The following is an 18,206-nucleotide window of genomic DNA, read 5'->3' as shown; positions in this document are numbered from 1 at the left end:
CACACACACACACACACACACACACACACACACACACACACACACACACACACACACCCCCTCTCAACCTTGGATCTAGTCAATCCTGGATCATTTTGTTTAAATTTCTGAGGAACAAATGGCCCTATGTGTATTTGTGTGTGTGTGTGTGTGTGTGTGTACACAGAAAAATGTAAAATCATAGACAATGCATTGTAATACATTTTAATTTGGAAACAGCTTTTAGATAGCTTAAAGTTACAGAATATTATATCTTACACCATTCTAATCATTTCAAGTAAAATGTTTACCTTAAATTTTGTGATCATATATTTTAAAAATAATTGTCAGAAAAGTAGAAGCATTTCTCATGCTTTTTAAATATGATAATCTTTGATTTGTCCTTTCTCTAGGTGACTAGTTGTGCATGGGTACCGGACAGTTGCCAACTGTTTACTGGGAGCAAATGTGGTGTCATCACAGCCTACACAAACAGATTCACGAGCGGCACGGTAGGTCCTGGGCACGTTTTGTGGGATTTTCATGTCAGTGAGGGGAAGAAACCCTTTATGAAGTATAAATTTGGTATAGGATTAAATTTTTTGTACATTAATCTTTTGTACTTTAATCTCTTCACATAAGCTCTTAAAATGTAAAAGGTCACATGTCTAACTCTTTAATTTTAGGTTTATTAAGATCACAAAAATTTTGAAAATAACTGTAAAGGTCAGAGACAGACAGTATTTTGAGTTATGACATGTTTTGAGTTTAGGCTTTTTCATGGCATTTGGATGCTTGCTTGCTTTTATTCTCAGTATCAACCTGAGTGCTTACAAGTATCCCACAAGATTCTATAAAAGTTGGAAGTACAGAACTCCTAATGTTCAACATTCCTATGCCCTCTGGGTGAATTAAATGACAGAAAAATCCAAGTAGCCAGTCTTGATTTCTACCACTTACTGGAAGAAATTTTTTCATTCACTGAATCCTTTGGATTTGAGAGTTAAATTATTAAAACACTCCAGTGAAGAAGACATGATGCAATACTTCTTTTAATCTACTGTCATTCCTTTTTTTTTTTGCAGTAACAGTACTTACTTTATTAAGAGATTAAACCTACAGTATTTTAGTAGTTAATTAAAGGACCAATTCCTAAGAGGCATTTCCACTGTAGGTCTGTCATTCCTTTCTTGAATCAGCTGTCTGTGGTGCTGTTGAGGATTAGTGGCAAGTTTAGGGTGATAACTCAGTGATTATCATTCTAGTCTAAAATGTGCTCTGTGCTTTTTTTAAATTACAATTTTCTGCATTATTTTATAAAACGTGTTTTACTGGGTGAAACCTGTATTTCTAGCATAGGGTGATGCTCAGTTCCTTACTTTTCTGTCCAAGTTTATTCCCTTTTAAGCCCTTGTTAAGGTTCTTTGCCACGATCCTTGGGGTATAAATGTGATCATAATATTGTTTCTGTCTCTTAGTCTAAGGAGTCATTAAAATGTTTGAAGCAGGAGTGATGTGATCCAGTCAGCATTTTAAGGCCATCACTGTAGCGTCTACAAGGAGAATCGCTTAAAAGGAGTGTGAGGCTGGAGGGGAGGGTACCAGTTCAGAGGCGCTGTAGTGATACAGGCCGGCCGTGGTGAGGGCTCCGTGTCAGGAGGTCGGCATGTACAGGTTATTGCAGGATGGTGAGGTTGTGCTCTAAGAAAGATTTACACACAGCTTAGAAGAGCCGGAAGTGAGACCAACCAGATGTCAGGGAGCCTGAAAAGTTACACATGAGCTAGATCTTAAAGGACCATTTTACTAAGTGGAGAAAAGAGGAAAGAGTATTGTAGCAAAGTAAACCAACACATGGAAACAAAGGCATGGTAGTTTGGGGGATGGCAGATACTTTTATGTGTAGTTTAGAGTATAACATGCTGGGAGGAGTGCCAAATTCAGGGCAGGAACAGTAGAGTGAGGTGAGGGTCTTATACACAGGCCACAATAAGAAGAATGCTAGGGAGTCTGAGCAGAGAGGCGCCTTCACTTTTGGATTGTCTTCTGTTTTCTCCTTTTTACTCCCCAAGGCCTAAAGCGGATGTTAATTTTATAACGTCTCTAATATTTACCACTGCTATTGCCTTTCACCTTCTGAGCTCACCCTGTTTCCTTTTTTCTACAAATATATTCTAATCTCTGCTGCTAGAGCAGTTGTCTGCTTGTACACTCAGATCATTTGCACCATCATAGACACCTATTTAAAAACTAGCTTCATCTTTTCTTTTTTATTTCCTCTTGCTTTCCCCAACACTATGAACAGCCTTGCTCTTAGTTTTCCTTACTTCCATTCTTCCTATAATTTACAACTTTAATTGTACACTAGCACAGTATACAGTATTGGTTAAAAAAAAATAAAAGATTAAGCTGTACTCGGTATAGGAGTAATTTTGCACAACATAGCTTTGAAATAGATCAAAGATGTAGCTATTATCATTTGGATACAGCAAGACACATGCTTCTTTTAGTTTGAAGTTATTGTGAAGTCTTAGGTTGCTTACCTTTCCTCAGTTCTGTATTTGCCTGAAAGTGGATTTTTTCCATTTATTTTTAAGGGTTTTCTTTTTCTCCTAAGTATTAACAGTATTAGGTAATCAAGTCATGAGATTAACAGTTACTATTTAAACCATGTCCAAAAGTGTATCTTAGCTGTGTGGTTTTATCATTGTTTGATCTGAGAGAAGGTTACTTGGGTTTTTGTAGATGTTGTTGTTGTTTTTTATTGGGGACCGTCTCATCATTTTGGGGTCCCCGAAGCTGCAGGTGTGACCCTATGCCTGTGAGGTTGGCAGGAAACACCTCATGTTTACTAGCTTCTGTTCTCCCATCCCACTGAATGCCATGGTTCTAAAAGTATTTACACTCTCGTTTGTGTTGGCCTTGACACATACGAAAGACCACCTCCCAAGCACCATGTAGGATATGACCAAAATAATTGTTGTCTGAAAATATTTTCAAGGGAATCTTATGAAATACTTTACTGAGCTAGTGAAGCATATATAACTTTGAGCATTGTGAGTTTCTGTTGACTATCCCAAGATAGTCTGCTAAAATGCATTCTACATATATAATGACGAATACGTTGGTTGGTTATACGGAATTGTTATCTATAAGCCATTTATATACAGTATTAGAGAAGAATGTCTTCTAAAAGTGATAACTGATTTTAAAATAGTTGGTCTTGAGTCATTTTTTTCACTAATTAAATAGTGTGGCCACATCATCTTCATATAAGTGAACACCTGTATTTCTATTCTCTAAATTGATGGTGGTAGGAGAATATATATGCAGTGTATCCAAGGTAGTAGTACACCATTCAAGAACATTTTATGAAGAAGTAGGCCAGCACAAGATTCCTGTTCTACCCATGGAAATTATTTTCTGATCCATCAGGGAATCATCTAGTAACACTAACTCTTGCAATCATTTTAAAGTGCAAAATCTATCAAATTTCAATAACCACTATAGGGTACCTATCTTGTGTTTACCCCATAAATATTATTCATGATCATGAAGTAAAAAAAAAATTACACACACACACACACACATATGTATATACATATATATATATATATTTTTTTTAAATAAGCAAGGAGGGAGCCTTAGCCTTGAGGGCATTTGTCAGTCCTAGAATATTGACACTGTCCTTGGACAGCCTCTTGTGAGAGGAATAGAAAACAACAACAAGGGACAGAGCAAGCTGGGGAGTCCTTGTCCAAAAGGCTGGTCCCTAAGAGTAAAGGTGAGTCAGATAGGAACAATTCTTGCCTGGAGTTACAGCCTGGATTGGAATTCCCTGGGTTGTCCAGGATCCTCAGACTTGATTTTGGGTAAGGCGTCCATAGCCTGGCATGGGGATCCAGGTCATCCAGCAGAAGAAACAAGGAAGGGAAGGTACTTACATTCTATTCCACAAATAGAGGAATTCCTACAAATAATCTTTTTAATGTAGTAACAAATACACAAAACCAAGCACACAAATTTACAGATAAGAAAATGAATATGTGAAAAAGTTAAACTTAGTTACAATAAGAGAAATTCAAGGTAAAGCAACCTTGATTGCCGTTTAAAACTCGGGACATTTTCAAAGATTTAGAATGGGAATTGAGTCACAAACTGGAGTGCTGCAGAGTTCAAGCAGAGAAGGAAGGAGCTCAGGCCTTTGGGGGCAAGGAGTTCCTTGGTCCCAGGGGCCCTGAAGAATAGTCTGCAAGGGCACTGGCACACCCCTGTGGCCCTGCGGGGAAGGCCACGGAGGAGAACCGGAAGGGGCCCAGAACCAGGACTCATGCCCTTGTTCAGAGCCATCTGGTTGCTGCGGTTGTGTGCAGTTGAAGGCCACATGCCCCAGCTAAACAGAAGCCACTGCCACACAGCTCAAGCCAGTGGTTCCAAGGGGAACTGTAAACCTGGTATCGCCTGGTCATTTGAGTCTTTAAGAATAAAATAGGTATTTTTATGTGAACAATAAAGCACTTACAATAGATGAGCTGCAGCTAATAACCCAACACAGATATGTTTCAAAAGCAGTGGTGACCACAAAGGCAAGATGCAGCAGATACCTAAAGAATAATTAATACCATATACATAAAGTTTAGCAACATGAAAAACAATACAATTGTTATAGTAACATATAGTAGAACATAAATTCTACATACATGGGAAACAAATAAAAAATTCAGGATAATAGTAACTTCTGACAAGGGAGAGGAAATAGGATGTAAAACAGCACACGGACTATATAATGTTTAATGTTTTCTTTATTTAAAAAATAAGCTGATCTTATAAAATGTTAGGATTAGTTTAACTGAGTGGTCAGTATACAGCTTTTTATTATACTTTCTTTCTACTTTTCTATATTCTCTGTATTGAAATACTTTATGACAATAAACTGTTACCCTAATGAAAACAAAGGTTAGACCCTGTGTGGACATCTGGCATCTGTGAGCCATGTGGAACTTGGAACATCAGTTTTCAATGTTTGATTTAGAAAATCAGTCCACAACTATTGATGAGTAGTAATACATCGCCATTGGTGGCATCATGAATTGGTACAAAGCCTTTGAAAAGTACACTCAAGAACTGTAAAATTATTAATATTCACTGATCCACTAGTAGGATTCTCGAAATTCTAAAGAAATGATTTAGCGGAGGAACAAAACTTATTATATATATGAAGGATTTAATTATGACATCTATAATTTTGAAAAAATTTGAAACAGTTTTAAATGTCTATCATAAAGGATGCTCAAGGGGGCTTCCCTAGTGGTGCAGTAGTTAAGAATCCACCTGCCAAGGAAGGGACACGGGTTCGAGCCCTGGTGTGGGACGATCCCACATGCCGTGGAGCAGCTAAGCCCGTGCGCCACAGCTACTGAGCCTGTGCTCTAGAGCCCACGAGCCACAACTACTGAGCCCGTGTGCCACAACTACTGAAGCCCACGTGCGTAGAGCCCGTGCTCCGCAACAAGAGAAGCCACCGCAATGAGAAGCCTGCGCACCGCAAGGAAGTGTAGCCCCCGCCCACCGCAACTAGAGAAAGCCTGTGTGCGGCAACAAAGACCCAACACAGACATAAATAAATAAATAAATAAATAAATTTTTCAAAAAAAGGATGCTCAAGTAAATTATGGTATACTAACTGTATAGAATATTATAACACATAAAAATCATTTTGAAGACACTGTCAAAAATGGAAAATGCTTATGGGAGAATGTATAAGATACAAAATAGGGAATTATTTGTATGGTAATAATCACAGCTATAAAATACATATGTATTTGGCTAAAGACTGGAAAAGAATAGACAAAAATGAAAAGCTTATTTGTTGATGAATTTATGGTCAATTAAAAATTTGTTAATGTTTAATTAGTTTTACTCTTTAGAAAAAGTTGAACTAGATTGAAAAATGAGATGTTTGAGAAGAATGTTTGAATCACTTGGGTTGTTTTTATTTTTGAGATACGACCCTAGGATACCTTTCGTCATGGTTTTTGTCTTATACTTTACTTATTTTTTTTAATTTTAGCCTTCAGAGATAGAAATGGAGTCTCAGATACATCTCTATGGGCACACAGAAGAGATAACCAGCTTGTTTGTCTGCAAACCATACAGTATAATGATAAGTGTGAGCAGAGATGGAACCTGCATCATATGGGATTTAAACAGGTACAGAAATCTCCAACTCTAAAATAGCGACTTTTAATGTTTTAGTTCTTACTGTGAGAAACAGATGCACTAAAATAATATCTTTATATCATAATAGCTTTAAGCATGAAATACAGACTTTACCTTTGTAATCTTACTGAATTAAAAAATCAGTTAGGAATATAGTCAGGAATGCCTTATATATAGTAGATACATATACACTGAGGAAAAGAATTATACAAATAAGAGAATATAATTATATGTAATGATCATATGCAAATTCATGTCTTTGGTCTTTCAGGTTGTGCTACGTACAAAGTCTGGCGGGACACAAAAGCCCTGTCACAGCCGTCTCTGCCAGTGAGACTACAGGTGACATTGCCACCGTGTGTGACTCAGGTGAGCTGGCCCCAAAACCAAAGCACAGGGTGGTTGCACTCACAGTGCATTCAGCCAGCTGGTTACATCATAGGTTCAACTGTTGCACTACATCTCTCAGGTCCCTGCCAGATCTGTATACTTAGGTGATAGCATGTATATGTGTTAAGACTCCACACTCCCAATGCAGGGGTCGTGGGCTCGATCCCTAGTCAGGGAACTAAGGTCCGGCATGCCACACAGCGAGGCCAAAAAAAAACCCAGTAAGGTTGAAGATTGAGTTCATCAGTTTAGGCATCTACTTATGCAAAAGTTAGTATTGTCATAATTTAACTTTTTTTCTGATATACGTAAGATTGCATTTGAGCACATTGTAAGTTAAGCAAATTACTGTTACATAATTATCTGAATCTTCTTTGGTTTTGTTTTTCCATCCTATTTTGCTTCTGCTTTTTAACTACTGACTTTGCTACCTCCCTCCTGACTAAATGAAAAGCATCAGCAGATGATCAACTTCCTACATGTGTCTTGTAGTTCCTGGGAGAGAGTAGTATAAAATAATAATGGAAGTATAATTTGCCCAAAATTTACATGACAAAGATATATCACCTAATCAAAGCTCTGGCTTTTAGTTTTTGTTTTTTCATGTATACATATTAAAAAACTTGATGCAGGGCTTCCCTGGTGGCGCAGTGGTTGAGAGTCCGCCTGCCGATGCAGGGGACATGGGTTCGTGCCCCGGTCCGGGAGGATCCCACGTGCCGCGGAGAGGCTGGGCCCCGTGGGCCATGGCTGCTGAGCCTGCGCGTCCGGAGCCTGTGCTCCACAGCGGGAGAGGCCACAGCGGTGAGAGGCCCGTGTACCACAAAACAAACAAACAAACAAAAAAAACTTGATGCATCCAGAGGGAAAGAACTGTTCAAAAGCTCATAAATTTTCTGTTTGCATTTCCATTAATTGAAAGGATGCTTTGAAAAACTGTTTCTTTTTGTCCACTCAGTACAGATATCTTTGACACATCTACAGTGGGTGGTCTTTTATCCTTTGCTTGCATTTTTCATATTGTTTGTTTTCTCCTGACACCAAATGTGTGGTCTTTCCAGATACTAAACAATTCTCCATTTCTATGACACCAACTGGGTGTCAAATAGTGCAGTTCAATTCTGACACTAACTAGTTGAAGTTAGCAAATTTGGGAGTCCCAAGACCCCCCACCAGGTTTGATAATTCTCTCGAATGACTCACAAAACTCAGGAAAACACTGTACTTACTACTATGGTTCGTTACAAAGGATAGAAGTGAACAGCCAGAAGAAAAGGTAGGTAGGTGAGGTCACAGGGTCTGTCCCTGTTTTTCTAAGGTTCCATTCTGTAGGCACGGTAGATTCAACCTTTGGCCATTAGGAACTGAGCTCAACCTCCCGCCCCTCTCCCTTCCCTGGAAGTGGGAGGTGCTGTAAGTTCTAACTCGGGGTTGGTTTTTTGGTGACCAGTTCCCATCCTGAAGCTGTCTGGGCCTCCCCGGAGGAGTTATCTCATTAGCATAAAAAAGACAGTAAATTAACAAGGGTTTTAGGAGCTCTATGCCAGGGACCTGGGACAAAGTCCGAATATTTATTTTTGTACTATACCACGATAAAACTCTTGTTTTTACAAAACACTCATTCATGCTTGTATTCAAGAAAAGTAACATCTTCAGTCATGCTTCAAGATTTCAACGTGAAGTATTTGCCAGTCTTCACCCCTAGTCATAAGATAATGTCATGAAAACATTTTTATTTCCTAATCAGCATAACTAAGGGGAAAGATCTTAAAGAGTTGACTTTGGTAATATAAGTGTGGGCAGATGATTGATGACTTTGCTAATTGTTCTTCCTTGATTTGTACATTAGTGGCCTTTAGTATGTCACATCAAGAGGGAATTTGGGGGGATCATATAATGATTATTTATATAGAGTTCTCTACTTTCTTGTTTTGGCAACATTTGGAAGTTAGGATTGATCCCAAGGGAACCGAATTTTGTAAAGTTAATTACTTTCCTGCTGCCAGTAGTGATTTATTATATCTGTGATATTATATTAACTAGTCATATGGGAACAAGAAACCAAATTACTTTTGCTTACAATTACCAGCTCACTAGTAGGGTGTTCAGGTGCCCCTAGGTAGTGTGCACAGTATAATAGAGTAATGGCTAGAACTTTCTTTCCACTTTGAAAAAAAAGGCCTTCTGAACTTGAGGCCTCTCAATGCATATAGAAGAGAACTCATAAAGAGCAACTGGTATATAGACAGCATAATAAAAATAATGATTTTTTAAAAGAGAGGACAAATTTATGTTTAGTGATCCAGACTATATTTCATTCTCCTATTCTTATAGTCCAGGAAGGGAAGAAAGTTACCAGATTTAGCCTACCAAAAGTCTTGACACTTTAGTGAGAACCACCCAAGTAACTTTACAATCAAAATTTAAGAGAAATAAATATATATGCATGTGTATGTATATATAATATATAATGTGTATATATGTGTGTGTATGTATACACATATATAATCTCAAAAATTTCTGTATTGGGCTGAAGATACACTGGCAAACTCATTCCTCCTGATCCTAATTTCCCAGGGCTTATTATGGGATGTGGTTGTTATAGTGATAAGATGTAAAATTTATTAAACTATGTAAATATTATAGTAGATGGTTTCTGTATTTTTTTAAATCATTCTGCCACTATATCAAAATATATGCATTTCAACTAGGGTTCATAGCCTTTTCCTGTGTTGCCAGTGGTACTCTGAAGTTAATATAATATTCTAAGATACAGAGTAGGGGGTAGTTCTCCAATTTCTTTTAATTTTGATGAAGATGTATAGAAAGAATAAAGATTTTTTCAGGAATGCCCAACTTTCTGACTTTTAGTTGATATGTTAAATTATACATGAAAGCAATCCGGTATTGGGTAAGGGCCTCGATTTTTTTTTTTAATATATATTTATAATCTTAGGCAGATGAGTGGTTACTTGGTTTTGTGGTAGACCAAGTTTCTGGGCAATCTGCTAGGGTAATTCTTTGCCTATTAAGTTCCATACCATACTTCAGAGTTGAGGACCACATTTCGATTTTCTATTTTGAAGAACTAAGCCATGCAGTAGCTGTGTCTTACAATTACCAACCCCTACATCAATATCTTTTATGGATATGTATCCAATGACTTCAATAAACCTTCTGACCTTACTAGCACACATCTGGTTACTTTATATATTTTTAAAAATCTTTATTAGATATTAAATTCAAAAGAAAGAGTGAAATCTCTACTTACATAAAAGATGAGTTCATCATCTACAATTGTATTTCTTTAGCATATTGAGTCTCCTATATCTTTTTTAAAAAAATTTATTTAATTTTGGCTGCGTTGGATCTTTGTTGCTGCACGCGGGCTTTCTCTGCTTGCAGCGAGCAGGGGCTACTCTTCATTGCGGTGCGCGGGCTTCTCATTACGGTGGCTTCTCTTGTCACAGCACACGAGCTCTAGGTGGGCGGACTTCAGTAGTTGTGGCACGCGGGATCAGTAGTTGTGGCTCGCGGGCTCTAGAGCACAGGCTCAGTAGTTGTGGCGCACGGGCTTAGCTGCTCCGTGGCATGTGGGATCGTCCCACACCAGGGCTCGAACCCGTGTCCCCTGCATTGGCAGGCAGATTCTTAACCACTGAGCCACCAGGGAAGTCCCAGAGCCTCCTATATCTTGATGCTTTATTTGGATAATCTCTCCTAATCGATATTCTACAATGGGAAGTAGACCACTGGGCATTTTTTAATCTTTGTGTGTGTATATGTGTGTGGTAAAATATATTTAACATAAAAGCTGCCATTTAAACCATTTTAAAGAATACAATTCAGTGGCATTATTACGTTCACAATGTTGTGCAACCATCACCACTGTCCACTTCAAAAACTTCTTCATCACCCTGAACAGAAACTCTGTAGCCATAACTCCCACTCCTCCCTCCCCAACAGATCCTGGTAACCTCTGTTCGACTTTCTATCTCTGTGAATTTGCCTCTTCTAGATATTTTATATAAGTGGAATCATACAGTATTTGTCCTTTTGTGTCTGGGTTATTTCACTTAGCGTACCACTTTCAAGGTTTATCCGTGTTGGTGCCTGTATCAGAACTTCATTACTTTTTGTGGCTAGACAATATTCCATCGTAGAGATATACCACATTTTTGTTTATCCAGTCATCTCTTGATAAACATTTGGGTTGTTCCCACCTTTTGGCTATCGTGAATGATACTGCAACACACTAGGCATTTTGGTTGGTGACATTTGAAGGTCTTTCGCATACCTTTAGGTAAAGAAGTATTTCCAATATTTATTTCTTTGCTATAAAAACTTTTAATTTCCTTAATAAAGAGAGAAACACATTCTCTGCTTTTCTGTTAGTTCTAATGGAGAGATAAATTTAAGTGTAGTAACACACTGTGTCATCCAAACTTTATCATGCCTCCTAACCTCTGTCTTATCAGTATGAGAATATTTCTCCAAAGAAGGTTGGACACATCACCGTGAGGCCCCAAACCACAGCCCGAGTTTATAGAAGATATTAAAGCAATTAGTGCCTCCTCCACCCCCAGGAAAACTACAAAAAGTTTGGTTACTCATGGTCTTTGAAAGGAAAAAAAATTCGTTTAATAAGACATCGATTTGTAAGAGTCAGTCTTAGACATTCTGAAGAATTAGCTTTCTTTTTTTTTTTTTAAGAATTAGTTTTTAACGCAGCTTTTACTGTAACTTTTTTTTTCTTCAGAAGTCCCAGAAGTCACTTCTTATAGATAGTTTCACAGAATATTTTCTTCTCTTTTTGGAGATTGTTTAGCTTTCTGGTTACTTTCAAATTCAGATTTGGCAGTCTGTATGCTGAAATATCATGACTACAGAAAGATTCATGGTTAATTTACATTGTTGCTCTACCTTGTAGCTTAATTTTTTATATTCATTTTTTTCACTGGTCATCATCTCTAGATAAATATGCCAACTCTGTGTGACTTCCAATGCAGTAGTTCCATTTATACAGTCCTCAGTCGTGAGTTGCCTATAAATTTCATCACTAAAACAAACAAGCTAGGCCCTCAGAGATGCCCCTCTGGGGCCCAGTGTAGGGGGCTCTGTGACACCCACAGCCTGGTGACCTGCGGGTGACTGTGGTGTTTTAGCTGGTGGGGGCAGTGACCTCAGACTCTGGACAGTGAACGGGGACCTCGTTGGACATGTCCACTGCAGAGAGATCATTTGTTCCGTGGCTTTCTCTAACCAGCCTGAGGGAGTATCTATCAACGTGATTGCTGGGGGACTAGAAAATGGAATTGTAAGGTAAGAGGAGTTTTTTATTTCTTTGTGTACTTTTGTTTATAAGGGCACAGCAGTTTCAAAAATTGGTTTTTACTATCTAAACATAATAATATTTAATATTTAGAGGTTTAAAATCACCTTCGGATATCGGTTCTTCAGTTCTTTGTTTCATTTATAAATAGTAAAGATAGCATTAGTACATTTTTGAAATTTTATATTGTTTGTCAACTATGAAAGAGTAATAATATGAAAATATACAGTTAGGTTTCCTTTCTCCCCACCCACCTGGGCAAACTGCCCAGAAGTAACTACTGTTAATCGTTTATTGTGTTTCCTTCCAGATGATTTTTAACAAGTAAACACGTGGGTTCAATTTTTAGGGAAGCAAACTTTAGTTTGCATAATTAGTTGATGACTTTTTTCTTCCTCTAGGTTATGGAGTACTTGGGACCTAAAGCCTGTGCGGGAAATTACATTTCCTAAATCAAATAAGCCTATTGTAAGGTAAAACCTCCCTCACCTCTTCTTTTCTTCGTAACATACTCTGTGACTGTTTTGTTGGAGAGACAGTAAAGCACACAGAGGTAAAGAAGTGCGTAATGAAAGTCATTATAAACAGCCGGCCATTTATCGAAGCCCAGGATGTCCAGGGCCCGGTGGCAAGAGGCGGCAAAATGCTTGTCTTCATGGAGCTCAAAATCTGGGTCAGGCACTCACAGTCCCACAGGCAGGCATGCTGGGCTCCCGCCGGGGAAGGCCTCTTGAACTGCAGAAGTGGTGGATATTTTCCCTTTCCTTATGGAAAATCCCATAATGGTGATTGATGGCTACAGGAGTGTGCTTGACAGGACTGCTGAACAACCAGTTACCCTTTGCTCTGTTACCAAATTTGACTCTAAAAACTCAATTGGAAGGAAGTGATTCAAATTCTACTTTATTAAAATAAACTTATTTTTAATCCACTAAATGTAAAGTTTAATGAACCTAAATTAATTCTGTATTAATGTTACATTTTTTACCCTTTCCCCTTTCAGGGAAATAAAATACCTCCGTAAAATAATCACCATTTATTTCTATAGAGAGAAAGTGTAGTACTGCTGTATTTTTCGAAGTTTCCTATACCCAAGTATTTGTTGTTTAAGTAATCAGGCTAAACAAGAAGGGAAAAGAAAATATGCAAAGAAGGAACAGAACGTACCGATCCTTTTGGTCCTGGTTTTAGTCTGTATCACTTGGTTAGAAGGAGCTTCACAAACATGCCAGCAGAGCAAGTAAACTATATTAGAATTACAGTCAAAACCAATGAGTTGTAGGCCATCATTTTGCTTGTCTCTGTGCTCCAGTAAAGATATCTTAACCCCCTTACACTGATTCCCATGTGATCACCGATATGCTGATACACTTTTAAGAGACACAATATACAAATGGGATTTTTTTTTTCCACAGCCTTACATTTTCCTGCGATGGCCACCATTTGTACACAGCAAACAGTGATGGGACCGTGATCGCCTGGTGTCGGAAGGACCAGCAGCGCCTGAAACAGCCAATGTTCTATTCCTTCCTCAGCAGCTATGCAGCTGGATGAGTGAGGAGAACCTCGCATTCTGCAAGGCACTTTAACTCCAAGCTAGATTTGCTGACTTCGCCAGTTACGGGAGGTCAAATCCGAAGAACTGGATGACCAAACAAACCATCCAAGTAATGATAAAGTCTATTCATCTGCACAAAATTCTGCAGCCTCACAAGGTCCTGAGAGGAAAGTTTTGTTTAGTGATAACCTGGAGGGTGTGTCAGTATGCACTAACCAACAAGGTTTAAGTCTGGCACAGTAAATTAAAATCATATTCTTAAAGTTTTTTTTTTCCATAGAGGATTCTAAAGAAAAGATGAGCGTCTCTCTATTTCTGTTTTCTGTTACTTTCTCTTTTCTATTATTCCAAAAAAGCCAGTAGAATTTAAATTGGTTAGCTGTTTGTATAAAATGCTCTAAAGATTATATTTTGAAAGTTTTCTGCCAAGATAACACACCCACCCCACTCTCCCCAAAAAAAGGAAAGATAAGGATAAAGAATTCAGGACTTGATCATTGCTTTCTTTGAGAAGTATGTAATTCAGTAGGTGCCTCTGCACCAAACATTTTTTGGAATATCTGAATATTTGAGTCTCAGTGTTAGGCAGTTTTTGCCTGTTGCCTTCTTAGCTCAAAGTAGAACCAGAATTTTTTGACAGTCACAAACAACAACACAAGTATCTTTGATTTTCAGACACATTCTGTTTCTTCATAAAAATCCTACTTAAAATCCATAACACTAGATATGGAATATCCTTAGTTGAGTCACTAAGATTTAAACACAATGATAATTCTTTTAATATCTGCCATTTATAGAGCATTGAATACTTAACAATTTGCAATAGAAAGCCTCCATTTCAGAAAAAGTTTGCACAGATATTAATAATGCAGTCCAGTTAAGGCATTTAATCTAATATGCAGGAGGAGTTTTCTTCCCCAAAACAGAATTACGAAAGAAAAGGACACAGCTTACTTCGTTTTAAACAGGAGGCAGAATAATTCTTTTAGGAAGCAGTTTCCACTGTTTCTACTAACCTATACCACTTGAGAATTCTAGAAACAACAGAAAAATCTGTGTACTCCACAGCAAACTTACACATGATAAAGATAGAATTCCTAAAAATCCTGGAATAGTCTATCATGATATTATGGCTCTATTTTTACTTGGGGTGCTGCTTTATTGGCTTTGAAAACACTGTAAAATAAGCTCAGTAATGTTACCATGAGATAAAAAGATGTATTCCTGCCTAAGAATTACTTGCGTGTTTGTTATGGAAATTTAATTCATATGGTGTTTACAGAACTACTTTTGTAACTTCCAGACTTTCTAAAACATTCTGCTTAAAAACTGTTTAAAATACAATTGCAGAGTCTCTGCTGTCAAGGTAAATACAAGAGGAAGCAAGCGGCTACGTATGCTCGTAACCTTCAGTTGCATACATAGGTAAGAGCACTTCACGGCTGCACTGAGATCATGGTTTGCACAGACCACCTATTAATTCTGAGGTCCAAACAGGTGCAGAGATGAGACTATTCCTATTCACGTTGAAGTGATTTGCTTTGTTTAAAAAAAAAAAAAATCGCAGCTATTGTCTAACTTTCATTTTTCTACTGAGAACTTTACATTAGTCCCTTATTAGAATAAGGTTGCTACTCAGTCTTTTTTTTTTTTTTAAGGCTGAATTTCATCATTTATCTAAAGAGAAAATATGCAAAATGACTGGTCTTGTTAAGAGTGCAATATTATATTTTTATGTAAAAATAAAAATGAAATTGGGGGGTTATTTATTCAGCATGAAACTTAATATGTATATGTTTGAAGCACTTCATAATATGCATGTTGTAGCAAATATTTCTGTAAACTATCACAAGCTCTGTTACCTTTGTACACACTGCCACTTCAGAGTGGGGATAAATTTCATAAAAATAGACTTGAGGACCTATTCTCATTGCAGTTTAAATATCATGACCAGATCTCAAATTGGTGGCTGTTTTTGGTAACCCATATAGTTTCTCTCTTTAGCTCCCCTATAAATTTATGTCACTAGAAAAGGATAGCCTTCATTCCTTAATTGTGGTCTTTGTGAGAACTTGTATATTTAAATCTTTACTGCCTTTAAATGGAGTTTAGACAGAAGTCCTAAGGTCAAACCACTCATTTTTAAAAAGAAAAGACTATCTGTCCCTCCCCACTCCGCACCCCCAACAGCAGATGTTCACTGAACCCCTACTTGTACTATAGGTGCCACACTAAGCACTGAGGTCCAGTTTGTTGCCTGCACTGCCAGGGCAACATGCTGTCCGTAACACAGCGTGCGTAGTTACAAAACGTGGTAAGTGCTGTGAAGGAAGAGTGGAGGGTCCTCTGAGAGAATACAGCCAAAGAATTCAGTCTAAATCAAGAGGATCCAGTAAAGTCAAATTGTTGCCGCTGTCTAATGGATGAAGAGAAATCTGACAGGTGCAGATGGCAGCAGATGTATTCCAGGCAGTACACGTGCAAAGACCTGAGGCAGGAGCGTCAGTGAACAGAGGCTCGGTGAGGGAAACACCTCAGCTCCTCTGGTGGGCCTTGCAAAAGGTGGGTGAATTCAACCACCAGCACTCCAGGAACTCAGAATTACTCTTTTCTTCTGCTTTGCATCTGCTGTGTTTGAAGGATTCTCAAGACGAGGGCACACCTGCTTCTAGGTGTCTGTTGCCAAAAGAACTCAGGAGCAGCATCTATCAGTGTAAGGCTGCCAACCTGAATGTCCCCACTTTACCTGCACATCTCAGCTTGACTCTTCCTTTCAGCAGCGTTCACTGATTGCCAGTTACGTGCAAGCCCAGTACTGGGTGATGGGGGAGGGGAGGGGAGGGGAGGGGAGGAGTGGGGAATCCTTTCCAGCCCTTCAGAGCTCCTCCCTGGTGATCTGCTTCTCACTATTTTGGATGACCTGTTAACGTTTTGAATCAAAGACAGAAGAGCTACAAGGGGTTCCAGTTCAAGATGGTGACACAGGAGGACCCTGAGCTCACCCGCATCCCGTGGACACCCTGAATCTACAGCTACACACAGAATAATTTCCTCTGAAAGAAATCCAAGAACTAGCAAAGCGACTCTTAGAATCTGGTGATCAAAACGGGTTGGAGAGGCCGAGACGCGCTCTCACCTTAAACCCCACTCCTGGCACAGCAACCCACAGTCAGGGGTGGGCTGGGAGGCTGACGGCTCCCAGCTTTTCCCTGAGGAGTGAGGCTTTGACCTCCACATCGGGCACCCCAACTCTTAAGACCTACACCTGAGAGATGAACCCCCAAAAACCATCCAGCTTGGAAAGCCAGTGCGGCTGCATCCCCGAGACCCACGAGGCTATAGCATCTGAGAAGCAGACCTTCAGGGGCTCTTCAGGACTCACCAGGCTAACGCCCCAGGGCCCAGCACCGAGGCCGGGACTGAACTGTGCCCAGTCTTTCTGTGTAAGAGGCCAGTTGCCTGTCTTGAAAGCTTCAGCCTGAGGGGCGGGCATTTAACACATTTCTGGAGGCCACTGAAATATGCCCCAAGGACGGCCAAGGCAGCAGGCACCATCTTTGTGCGCGCCCTCTCCTTTCCTGGGGTTGCGGGGATCTCCCAGAAAGGGGGGGTGTGCACGTCTGGGGCTCCGGATTTGGCGCTGCCTGCCAGGGGGTGCCCCCTGACCACCTGGCTCTGGTGGCCAACCAGGCTTACATTCCCAGGTCCCACAGAACTGTAACAAGGGGAAAACAGTTCTTAACCAGCTACCACCCAGGCCAGAGCCCAGAGGCAGCAACCCCCGCCCCGGGGCCCCCGCCCGTGAGCTTGATAGCTGCAGTGGTGGGGGGCGGATATCCTGAGGCAGCCCTCTCCAGAGGTGGGAGCCGCCAGGTCTCCAGTGTCTCCGAGAAAGGAGCCTGTGGCATCTCTAGCATTGCCACCCAGAGGCCATATCCCTCGAAAGCCTGGCTCTCGTGGCCAGCAGGGCTTGTGTTCACGGGTTCAACGGGATGGTGGCAAAGAAACAACGAACACCCCAGGGCTCGGTGCAGAGGGGGCAGACAGAGACGCCCATCCTCCAGTGTTCCCCAGAGAGGTCTATTTGTGTACTTTAAAAGCTGCTGCCTGAGGGTCCAGCTTCCAATCAGCCTTCAGAAAAAAGCCTTTCGTCTCCTAGGCCTTCGCTGACTTCCAAAGAGCAGACTCAAGCAGTTACTGCTCAGAACAATAGACTCGCGGGAAGCCTAGTTCCTCCTGAAGGGAAACGCACAACAATTTGATGCAGACCTTTGAGCTGTTCTACAGAAACTACGGCCCCCAGGCCCCCAACCCGTAGACTCCAGACTAGTTGGAACCGGAAGGTTGACATTCCGGAAACATCACCCTATTACTTCACCACCGGCCAATCCAAAGAAGGTCCACGAGCTGCTCAGGCACCCTACGACCCTCTCCCCTAACACTGTCTTTAAAAACTCTGGCCTGAAAGCCATCGGGGAATTTGGCTCTTCTGAGCACAAGTTCCCCTTCTCTTTGCTTTGCCCTGCAATAAACCTTTCTCTGCTGGAAACTCCGACATTTTAGTTTGGTCTCCCTGTGCACAGGGCACACGACCTTGGGTGCAGCAGCAATTTCTGACAAGCCAGCCAGGAGCCTGTGCCCGTGGCAGGTCGACCTTGACTGGGGGCAGCCCCTTCCCTGCGTCCCCAGGAGCTACTGGGGCTCGTTTTGCTCCAGGGAACTCTGAGC

At 40.1% G+C, this 18,206-nt stretch overlaps 1 protein-coding gene across 1 annotated transcript in view; it reads left to right on the top strand.

Moving 5' to 3' along the window:
• Positions 1-15,969, top strand: part of LYST (lysosomal trafficking regulator) — a 166,695-nt gene extending 150,726 nt beyond the window's left edge. The window contains exons 47-52 of the mRNA XM_055080822.1: positions 393-491; positions 6,050-6,189; positions 6,470-6,567; positions 11,754-11,910; positions 12,322-12,393; positions 13,336-15,969. Of these exons, the coding sequence (XP_054936797.1) occupies positions 393-491; positions 6,050-6,189; positions 6,470-6,567; positions 11,754-11,910; positions 12,322-12,393; positions 13,336-13,474 (705 nt within the window). The 3' untranslated portion in view covers positions 13,475-15,969. The remainder of the gene's footprint in view (positions 1-392; positions 492-6,049; positions 6,190-6,469; positions 6,568-11,753; positions 11,911-12,321; positions 12,394-13,335) is intronic.
• Positions 15,970-18,206: the final 2,237 nt, after the last annotated feature.

The sequence above is a fragment of the Physeter macrocephalus genome, chromosome 20 (genome assembly GCF_002837175.3).
Source record: "Physeter macrocephalus isolate SW-GA chromosome 20, ASM283717v5, whole genome shotgun sequence".
NCBI lineage: Eukaryota > Metazoa > Chordata > Mammalia > Artiodactyla > Physeteridae > Physeter > Physeter macrocephalus.
This window is presented reverse-complemented; position numbering and strand designations above follow the sequence as displayed.